At 42.4% G+C, this 11,254-nt stretch overlaps 1 protein-coding gene across 4 annotated transcripts in view; it reads left to right on the top strand.

The window, feature by feature from the left end:
* Positions 1-3,220: 3,220 nt before the first annotated feature.
* Positions 3,221-11,254, top strand: part of cep85 (centrosomal protein 85) — a 66,147-nt gene continuing 58,113 nt past the window's right edge. The window contains exon 1 of one of the 4 annotated variants that reach the window (XM_078238023.1): positions 3,221-3,361. Coding sequence is in view for 1 of the 4 variants with exons in the window: in XM_078238022.1 (XP_078094148.1) it covers positions 4,032-4,045 (14 nt within the window). In the remaining 3 variants the exon portion in view is untranslated. Of the gene's footprint in view, positions 3,362-3,975; positions 4,046-8,326; positions 8,492-11,254 lie in introns of those variants that run through there. The other 3 variants (XR_013500453.1, XM_078238022.1, XM_078238026.1) reach the window with 3 other exon arrangements.

The raw sequence follows: 11,254 nt of genomic DNA, 5'->3' as shown, positions 1-11,254 counted from the left end.
TCGTGCCTTACTAACCTTATTGAGTTTTTTGAGAAAGTGACCAAGGAGGTGGATGGGGGCAAGGCAGTGGACGTGGTATATATGGATTTTAGTAAGGCGTTTGATAAGGTTCACCATGGTAGGCTTCTGCAGAAAATGCAGATGTATGGGATTGGGGGTGATCTAGGAAATTGGATCAGGAATTGGCTAGCGGATAGGAAACAGAGGGTGGTGGTTGATAGTAAATATTCATCATGGAGTGCGGTTACAAGTGGTGTACCTCAGGGATCTGTTTTGGGGCCACTGCTGTTTGTAATATTTATTAATGATCTGGATGAGGGTATAGTTGGGTGGATTAGCAAATTTGCTGATGACACCAAAGTCGGTGGTGTGGTAGACAGTGAGGAAGGGTGTCGTAGTCTGCAGGAAGACTTAGACAGGTTGCAAAGTTGGGCCGAGAGGTGGCGGATGGAGTTTAATGCGGAGAAGTGTGAGGTAATTCACTTTGGTAGGAATAACAGTTGTGTTGAGTATAGGGCTAACGGGAGGACTTTGAATAGTGTGGAGGAGCAGAGGGATCTAGGTGTATGTGTGCATAGATCCCTGAAAGTTGGGAATCAAGTAGATAAGGTTGTTAAGAAAGCATATGGTGTCTTGGCGTTTATTGGTAGGGGGATTGAATTTAGGAGTCGTAGCGTTATGTTGCAACTGTACACAACTCTGGTGCGGCCGCACTTGGAGTACTGTGTGCAGTTCTGGTCCCCACATTACAGGAAGGATGTGGAGGCTTTGGAGAGGGTGCAGAGGAGGTTTACCAGGATGTTGCCTGGTATGGAGGGGAGATCCTATGAGGAGAGGCTGAGGGATTTGGGATTGTTTTCGCTGGAAAGGCGGCGGCTAAGAGGGGATCTTATTGAAACATATAAGATGATTAGAGGTTTAGATAGGGTGGATAGTGATAGCCTTTTTCCTCTGATGGAGAAATCCAGCACGAGGGGGCATGGCTTTAAATTGAGGGGGGGTAGTTATAGAACCGATGTCAGGGGTAGGTTCTTTACCCAGAGGGTGGTGAGGGATTGGAATGCCCTGCCAGCATCAGTAGTAAATGCGCCTAGTTTGGGGGCGTTTAAGAGATCCGTAGATAGGTTCATGGACGAAAAGAAATTGGTTTAGGTTGGAGGGTCACAGTTTTTTTTTTAACTGGTCGGTGCAACATCGTGGGCCGAAGGGCCTGTTCTGCGCTGTAATGTTCTATGTTCTATCTTTGGACTGTGGGAGGAAACCGGAGCACCCGGAGGAAACCCATGCAGACACGAGGAGAATGTGCAAACTCCACACAGACAGTGATCCAAGCCGGGAATCGAACCCAGGTCCCTGGAGCTGTGAAACAGCAGTGCTAACCACTGTGCTACCGTGCCGCCCACTCAAGTGTCCTCTCTTAATTTAACATTTATGTGATGCAAATCTCAGTGCCACTTGGTGCCATACCCTTGTGTGTTGTCAGGAAGATGTATACTACTTTATTCAGAGTGTACCATGGATAAATTCTCAATTTTCAAGGGATAGCAGTGGCTAATGAGGGCACATCAAATATGTGACTCTGCACACCTGCATTTTCTAACTGATTGTGTCCCAAATCATGACATGCACTTTAGGATGAGAGCCCTGCACTGGCTCGCACCTCCTTTGGGGCAGTGTTTACATTCTTACATGGCATGGGAAACATCCAGCCTCATCTCGCACCGCTATCCTTCCTTGCTGAACTTTAAGTTGATAGACTGAGCACATTATGAGGACACCAATGACCACAGCTAAGATCTGACCCTAGTTTGATGTCTTAAGGCTCAGGTGTGAATACAGGACCCGTCCTCTCAGCGATGGTTCAATTATTCTTTCAGAAGTCACAAAATGGCTTGGAGGGTTAGAGAGAAGATGTCTCCTGATGATCGGATTTAAAGTTTTATCCTCATAGCTGAAACTTTTCAAGAGGCTGGTTTGTGTGATGGATTGGGCTACATTCACGGCCTTTTGTAGTTTCTTGCGATCTTGGGCAGAGCAGGAGCCATACTAAGCTGTGATACAACCAGAAAGAATGCTTTCTATGGTGCACCTGTAAAAGTTGGTGGGAGTCGTAGCTGACATGCTAAATTCCCTTAGTCTTCTGAGAAAGTTGGTGGGCTTTGAGGGACTGGTGTTGAAGGCTGAGCTGTTGTCAGTAAATAGGAGTCAGTAAATAGGAGTCTGACATAGGTGTCTTTGTTATCTAGGTGTTCCAGGATTGAGTGCAGAGCCAGGGATATGGCATCTGCTGTGGACCTGTTGCAGCAGTAGGCAAACTACAGTGGATCCAGGCAGTCCAGGAGGCTGGAATTGATTCGTGCCATGACTAACCTTTCGAAGCACATCATAATGGTGGATGTCAGAGCCACCGGACGATAGTCATGCTACTTGGCAAAAGTACTGGGATGATGGTCATCTTCTTGAAGCCGATAGGGACCTCAGATTGTTGTAAAGAGAGATTGAAGATATCTGTGTATACCCCCGCCAGCTGATCTGCGCAGGATCTGAGTGCTCGTCCAGGTACCCCATCCGAACCAGTTGCTTTCCATGGGTTGACCTTTGAGAAAGCTGCTCTGACATCTGTAATGGTGACCTCAGATACAGGTTGATCCGAAGCTCCCAGGGTGGAGGGCGCGCTTTCGCTGACTTCTTGCTCAAAATGGGCATAGAATGCATTGAGCTCATCAGGGACGGGTGTGTTGGAGCCGGCGTAGTTTAGAGGGATTCGTGGGGTGAATATGTGGAGTTACGGGGATAGGGCCTGGGTGGGATTGTAGTCGGTACAGACCCGATGGACCGAATGGCCTCCTTCTGCACTGTAAGGTTTCTTTGATTGCTATGACACCGGAGCACCCGGAGGAAACCCACGCAGACACTGAGGGAATGTGCTAACTCCACACGTTCTGCATTCACTCAGCAATTTGAGATTAGATTAATTTAGGTTATTACGGTACCGCAGGTGAGGCGCTGCTATTGCGCATGTTACGGTTTCCGGCAGTTGGTTTTGAATGGTGTTCGGGGGTTCGTTACTGCAATCAGTGCCCGGCGCAGTCAAACCTGCTTACCGCTGTGTCACCGCCTCCTCACCATGATTGACAGCACAGTTGTCCAATAAACAGCTGCGCTCTGCCTGATTGGCACGGGTCAGGCTGCGGGGTTAGCCAATGGGGAGCGGTGGGTGGGCGTTGCGTGGATTGAAGGTCGGTTGCGTGGCAGCCTAACGGCTTCACCGCCGGCGGCGTGGGATTCGGCACGGCGCTGAGCGCTCTCTCAGGCCGACTTTATTGGCGGGTTGTCGGTGGAAAGCCGGCCAGAACCCGGGGTAAGCAAGTGGCCGGTGTCAGGCTTGCGGGGTGGCTGGGGAGTTGAATGTTGTGGTCGGTGTCGGGGCAGGAGTTCTTGGCCTAGGAGTTCCCAAGATCCGAGTCACTTTCCCCTAATCGGCACGGGCTCCTCGCCCCCGCAACCGGGCGGACTCCCTCTTCCTTCCCCTTAACCCCGTCTCCAGGCGATCCCCTCGTAACTGCCCATCACTCCGGCCCTATCCCTGCCCTACCCTGCAGTCTGCAGGGCTCAGCTGCCCTGAGTGAAGCTTTCCGTGGTAATCGATGCAAAAAGCCTTTATTTCCAATGAAGTTTGCAGCATTAAAACTAATCGATTGTTTGTGAAACCTGTCCTACTTTTGGACATCTGTGTCCCAGAATCTTCCTCAGGTGCTGAACTGACCATGTGCTTGAGAGCGTTAAACCAACTTTGCTTTCTACTGTTTGAGATTAATGGAATTTTTAGTAACTTGGTTTTAATCTTGTAGCTGAATATTTTCAATGCCCAGATCTTGTCATGTTGCACTGTTCTGGCTAACTCGTCCCTTTCAGTGTATCACACCCCTTGATTTTTGACATGTTTCTCTGCAGTGCTTAGATTTATTTTTTGTCTTGAGGACCAAATACAGGTTGTCGTTTGGCAATAGCATTCCTGATTAGAAAAATGGATGATCGAAGGAGGGTAAACTGTTAGGTGCATGACAGACGCTGTTGACACTGGCATAATGGAACAAATATACTTGAGCTAGCAGTTTGGCATGCAGTTTACAGTGTAAAATGCATGGGTTTTATTTTTAAAAGATCTGAGGGACCTTCTGCATTTTGGTCCATTTGGTATCTTAAAACAGCTTACCATGAATGTTGCTGGATCCTTGTGTTTTCTAATGCCATTTGTCATCACTGACTGCAATAGTAACATCTATAAAACGGGTGAAAGCAGGCCTTTAAAATTGATGTATCTAATGTGCCTTATAATAATTAATTGATATATAATAGAACTTTTAGTATGTATTTTTGATTTGAGTGTTTAGCAAGTCTGAAACCTGCCCTGAGCAGGAATTGGACTCTAAATCTGGTAATTTATCTATTGCATGTGTTTCTTTGTGGAATGCTAAACAGCTGTGAGGTGCTGTCTGTTACTTTATTTGAAAAAAAAACCTGCTGTAAGTTAATCTTGTCTCCTGAATGTAGATGAGCTCAATGCTTCAAGTAGCTTTTAGTGTGATATAGAATTTGGTACAAATGAGTACTTAGACAGCCAGGAATGCAGTTGAGAGCTCCCTGTTCTGTTCAGCTGGTGCCAGTGGACCTCAAATTGAGCAGACTGATGTCAAGGTACCAGATCAGATACTCCAAGGTATATTATAAAGGTAGACTAGGCCCCAACTATTTGCTATTTTGGCATTAATGTGAGAATATTGTTTCGCTCCAGGTGTGATTCTGTTGACACATTAGGAAGCTTTTGGCAAAACAAACTTTATTTAACAATACAGTTTAACTATAAAAAGCTTAACATTTACCAACTGCACAATACTTAAACATGACAATATATAGTTCTCTCAATTATTTCCAATTCAAACAATATTCCTCTTATAGATTTAAACAGCTCTTCAAATTCAGTTTGCAACACACAAGCTTGCATGCTTGTACTGGGCTGCCAGTCCTCAAGCCTCCAGAACATCTCTGTAGAGAGAGACCTATTTCTCCTAGCAGGTCCCCAACAGCGGCCTGCAGAGAGAGATTTCTTGCTTATTTCAGAACCCAGCAGTAACTGCCTGCTTTTCCCGGTAAGTTTAGCTCCTCTCCTTAAGCACATGACTGTCAATCAACCTAACCCAACCCCTAGCCTGAAACCCAGGAGAAAAACCAAATAAACAAAAACGCACTAATGCAGATTTAACACAAACATCCCTAGCTAAAAGCAATCATTAGCCTCAGCATATGAGCTCAAAGAGAAAATGCTGGAAAATCTCAGCAGGTCTGGCAGCATCTGTAAGGAGAGAAAAGAGCTGACGTTTCGAGTCCAGATGACCCTTTGTCAAAGCAGGAACTGATACTGATCGGCATATGAGCTGCCTGTTTTGCAGACAAATCGGCACCATGTAAAACATACTCCTCACAAGAAATATGATATGAGTACATTTCTTGAAGGCACAGTACCATCACACTGATAGGAACTTGAAGGGTAGTGAAAATGCAGCAGTGGTGTTTTGACCTAAATTATTATGCAGCAAGTTTTGATACAGAACCTGAGCAAAGAATTCAAAAGGACTTGGATAGCAGAAGAAGAGAGCTCTATTAGCACACATGTTGAATTGGACTAAAAACATTTTTTGCACTAAATGAGATGAGAGCATCTGGAGATTACAGTAGCAAGTACCTTAGAAATTTGATTCTAACTCTTGGGAACACAGCCTTGGGACAATTGTGCTTTGAGTTGGCATTTGGGAAATTGTAGATTTTCTGTGGCCTAATTCATACAGTATAACAATGGCTGAGCAAATGTTCTACATTGACCTTTGAGTATAAAAGGCAGCATTTTAATAATTTGGGAGAGGGGTTATAATGCAAGAGAAATTGTGTGAAGTTTGGCTGCTGATATTCTCCATGCACGTGTTGTATTATTTTGGGTAGCAAAGGTTCCATTTTGTTAAATCAACTGGATGTTAAAAACCTTGTGGTGTCACCTGAAGGAAATGGGCATCTCATTCTGTACTACAAGCCTCCAGATACATCCAGAAATACAGAATAACAGATCATTAGCTTATGGGAGCCTGAAGTTTCTGGAATGTCTAACGTCAGTATTTGAGCATCACTGTGAAATGCTTTGGCATGTCCTCAGAGATGTGATAAGATAATAAATGTAAGCTCTTTTCCTATGTAGTATAGGAATAAAACTTAGCACTGTACAAAAGATTATTTATGCCCAACCAGATTACATCAAATGTTCTTAAATTGATAAACAAGTCCTGCTTAACAGGACCCTGAAATCTGTTTGAAGAACAGTGAAATGGTGGATAAGAGGGCTTCCTAAACTGTGGATCTCCCCCCCCCCCCCCCCCAACCCCAAAACAGTTGAAGTATCCCCTTCTATCCCCCAGTAACTCTTGTACCCCCTAAGGTTTCATTCTGGGGGCCACATCAAAGTCTGGGGCATGAAAATGGTGTCACACTACAGAAGCAGTTTGGGAAGCACTGGTATATAATGAAAATTAGCACAGATTGAGAAGCTCAGTCTTTGGTTTGCATGCGTGGTACAGAAATACTCAGTCGCTTCAGTGAGGAGGGGTACAACACAGGTATAAAAAGTACCCTTGCTGTTTATTCTGAGCAAGGTTTTGTGCTGTGAAAATTCTGGCAGCTAATTATGCAGACAGTTAACTGAGATGTGGATCACAGAGCTTCCACTCTAATTTTAAATGAGCTACAGAGCAGCTTAGCGATTTCAAGCACTAAATAAATCTAAGCAATTTGCTGCAGTGCAAATATGGTTGTCAGGCCTGACAGGAGGTGCATGAAGCTACAAAGATTTGACCTACATGGAGGCTTTTGTATAGAGTGGGGTTTAACAAAATGGAAGGGTAGAAGGTGCTACTTTCCCTCTTCCCCCTGCTGCTTCTCTTTCCTCCCCTCTGTTCCACCATCTGTTGGGGGCGGAACTAGTCTGGAGGTGGAGAAGGGAAGGGGAGAGACATTATGGGCAAGGAAGTGGAGTTTCTGATGTAGACTAATACGAGTGATTAGGATCAATTAGTATTGAGTAACAGTTCTGGTTTGAGGAGCAGTTCATTTCAGCCAGATTTTCCATGCATTGATTATAGTCAAAGTTTTTGTGTATCTGGTTATCGTGTAGATTTCTGGCTAGCGCCATGCTATGGATTAGAATATTTGATGTGAGCTGCAGTAATGAATCTATTTGGGTGTATAAGCCATAGGTGATTTACAAAACTGTTTTAAAGCTCAATGTTATAATACTGTGGTGCCTATTCCTGTAAACAGACTGATCCAGTGTTTAGTCTGAATAAAACTACAAGTGGCTTTTGTAAAAAATATTGGAAAAGCTTTATTTTCCAAAAATCCTTTCTGGTTTATTTTTTCCTGTATCCACCCTTTATTGCTGCACAGTTTGAGGATCAAACCTAGGATTAATTCTTGCCAACTGAGCTATTGTGAATATGCAAACATTTTATCCTTTTTATAATTGGCATTTTAAGGGTAATGTAACAAGCTACCCCTGTTGCAGTAATATTCATTGCTGCATTAGTTACTTTGGTAATACAAGGCGACATGCTGAAATTTTGTTTAGTGATCTAGATCAAGAATGAAAATATTGCTGAGCAGAATGCACTCTGGTGATTTGTATGTACTGAATTTTCAAGATTAGGTTTGACCTATTTTCAGTTGGTTGCAGCATGACTTTAAAGCATTATATTCAATTAATTTGGGTAATACGAGAAGCTCTAAATCGAGATTTTTAGTAAGGTACTGATGAAATATATGCATCTGAAGCATAATATCCTTTATTTGCTCTTTGATGTGGAAGAATCTTTGCTGCAGTATTCAGTGTTCATATATATAGGATGCAGTTGAAGTGATATACTACTGAGGGACTCCTTTTTTCCTCTGTCCTGTTGCATTGACAGTCCTGTCAATGCAGTGGGCCCATCTTTTATATCCTGTATGGTGCTGCTAATGCTTGAATATGTACATGTACAAAAAGATTTGGGAAGGAAAATATCCAGTGTGTTCAAGGCAACTCCACTCAGTCTGCTCTTCCACAGATTGGAATTCATGGCACTGGCTTCTTGCATTCCACCTCTGGCTGTTTAAAATTACAGCAAAATATTGCAGTTGTTAAATTTGTTCAGAGGATGATGTGTTGGGTAATATTGTATGATATACCACAATCTCTTTATTAACTGACTTGTAGGAAAGGCCTCCAAGTTGAGGTTTATATGTGAATCTGTTTTGAAAGCTGTTTTGTGAATTCATTGCCTGTTTTTGACACTGCACAGACTGGTGTTGGGCTATTTAATCATGCAGCTCAAGCCACAGGATCCTATCACATTGAACAGTGGAAGAAGACCTTGTGTAATATAAATAATGCCCAAGTTAAAAGTGCCTCTGTGTAAATCATTTAAAAGAACAAGTATAATCCATTTTCTTTCTTTAGTGTATTGCCATGTGGTGTTTTACAAATTACTGACGCCTTCAAATGGAATGGATTCTGAATGGACTTTTTTTCTGCAGCTACCAATAAGATTTTAAAACTAGGTGACACCCAAATTGTTTATTATGAATTTTCTTTTGACCAAGATAAAAACCATGGAGATCAGTGAATTTAAAATGGTGTTTTACTTTGATCTCGTTTGCTGACCTACAGCAAATTGCAAAGAAAATGTATTCTCAAATCCTCATGCCTGGCTTGAAGTATAAGTTTTTCTTTTGTCTTCTAATTCAGAAACCCAAGTAAAGGGCCAAGAGACAGAGTGCAGGGCGACACCATGGCTCACCAGATACTGTAGCTCAAGTGGTTGCACCATTGGTCCATTTAGTGTCCACTTTCAAATTAACAACCATCTCACCTTTCCATTAGAGTGTGAATTCAGAATGCAGGCAGGCTTCAATCATCACCCTGGGCTTTTTTTTTTGTTTTGTTAGGTCTGAACCATTTGGAAACCATCACTATGGTTTTGAGATTCTTGAACAATCTGATAAACCCACACAATTTCTCCCTCCCTGATCCCTGTTGTGGTGTATCACACTTACCCAAGTCCCCCCCTTTAACAGCATGTGCTGGGGAACTGGTGAAACTTTACCAATTATAACAACACAGGCTAATTGGAAAAAGTTTAAATAGGGTGCAAGAACTGAAACAGTTGGTTGTGCTTATGCACATAGTTTGGCAGGTTAATAAAGCATATTAGCAAGAGCTGTTCAATGGCCACAGCCTCACCTACTTGTTGCCCCTTGGCAACATCATCTGTAGACATTGGCAGTAATAAAACCAAGGTCTCCTTTTCCATTAACTCCATTGGAACCCACATTGTTACTGAACCATGTGATGTCTTCCTCATTTCCCGTATAGGAAAGAATGGGACTTCCATTGTGATTTCAATATCTGCCTTGGAACCTTCATTAGCATTGGAAGGACTGAAGTTGTCATGTTGGCCCATGTCTCAAACTCTTCTGATGCCACTGATTCTTCCCCAGTCACTGTTTTGAGCTAAATCAGATGCTTGGCAAACAGGATGCCAGGATTGTCAGCAAACTGAGTTTTCAAAGCACATCTGGGATCCCAGAGCTAATGGAGTAGAAAGGACAGTCATTGCTGCAGATACTTTTCTATGATAGGATAGGAAAAAGTGGTGTTGAGTGAGGACAGTGTCACTGAGGTGTATAATGAAGGTTTGGGATGGGTGAGTTTGGAAAGGTGTAGCAATACTTTGGAGAGGAAAAGGAGGTTGAAGATCATATGGTGATTTACAAAGAGAAGAATTGAGTGCGCGCTTTTTTTGAGGATCCCCAATGATACCAAACTTAATACTATCCACTGGCCTTTAAGTACAGGCTAAAAATCTGTTGCATTCTAGTTTAATAAACAAATCCGTTAAGAGTCCTTTTAAGCTTGTATGATTTTAAGAAATCAACCCTTCAACTGCAGAGTTTAATGCTCCTTTTTGACATTAACTTTAAACTGCTGATTGAATTTTGTTTGGTATTACAAAATAACTATTAAACTGGCCTGTCAGTATGATTACGCATTTTCACTGAAAGCTAATTTGTGTGTTTGCTGAACAGTTCGAACATAAAACCAGGTTTTTGATTGAGCACTTAAAGGCTTCCAGTCAATTGTCCACATGCAGCACTGACTAATTGATGAACATCATTCAGGAGAGATAATTAGGCATGTTTCATTGATAACATTTGTATTTACTAGACAGAGAATGACTGCTTTTCCTGACTTTGAACATCTCTTTACTTACTATGTAGCATTGCAAAACCTGTTCCTTTTGCTTTTTTCCCTCCCCACCCTCCATGCATGTTTCTGCATGTATTGCCTGTTTTGATGTTATGTTTAGTAATGTCTTCTGGCTGGGACAAGAAATTAACATAATACAAAACTAGAAAATTGTAGATTTTGAAAATCTGGTTTATACCAGCTGGTAAGCAGAAGGTTAAGGCATCAGTTCATCATGAGCTTATTGCTGTCCTTTCACACGTCATAAGAGCATTTTTACCCTTGGTAAAAGAGACCAGTATTTTAAAAGGAGCTTTTGCAAATACTGCATTCACATTAAAATAACTGCAAATCATATTTATGCCACAATGCAGGTGGATGTTTGAGCAGTTTACTTTCATCCATTGGGGTTTACAGGAATTTATTTTGAGTAATATGTTCACTATGTATTAATATTGCGGTAGGTTTTCTTTGATAGCACGGTGCTGTGTGTGACGATACTATGCCTTTAAGAAATTTATTTGGGTCATGTTTCTTGTGCAAAATCTGAGTTAGCAGTTTGTTTTATTATCAGTGCTGTTTTTTTGGGATCCGGCAGCCCAATTCTTACTGATGCTCCATAATTGATCTTAATTGCTACAATATTTGTTTTAATCAGGATTAATGTAGTGTTGTTATCTTGGTGTTTTATTCTGAGGTTTTTCAGAGTTGGGTTTGGTTAGGTTGATTGACAGGTAAGGTCATGTGACTGGATGGAGCTAGGCTTACACAGAGAAAAATCAAGTCAGTTGCTGCTTGGAAGCTAGAGAGAAGTAGCACCTTTTCTCTCCAGTCTGGGACCTGCCAGAGAGTAGGTTTATTGATCTGCTGTTTGAGGATATAGCCTTCCCTGGAAATTGCTGTATGGGAGTCAGGAGACCGATGTGTCTC

The sequence above is a fragment of the Mustelus asterias genome, chromosome 21, assembly GCF_964213995.1.
Source record: "Mustelus asterias chromosome 21, sMusAst1.hap1.1, whole genome shotgun sequence".
In the NCBI taxonomy this organism is placed as follows: domain Eukaryota; kingdom Metazoa; phylum Chordata; class Chondrichthyes; order Carcharhiniformes; family Triakidae; genus Mustelus; species Mustelus asterias.
Note: the sequence above shows the minus strand (reverse complement) of the source record. Positions and strands in the feature narration are given on the sequence as shown.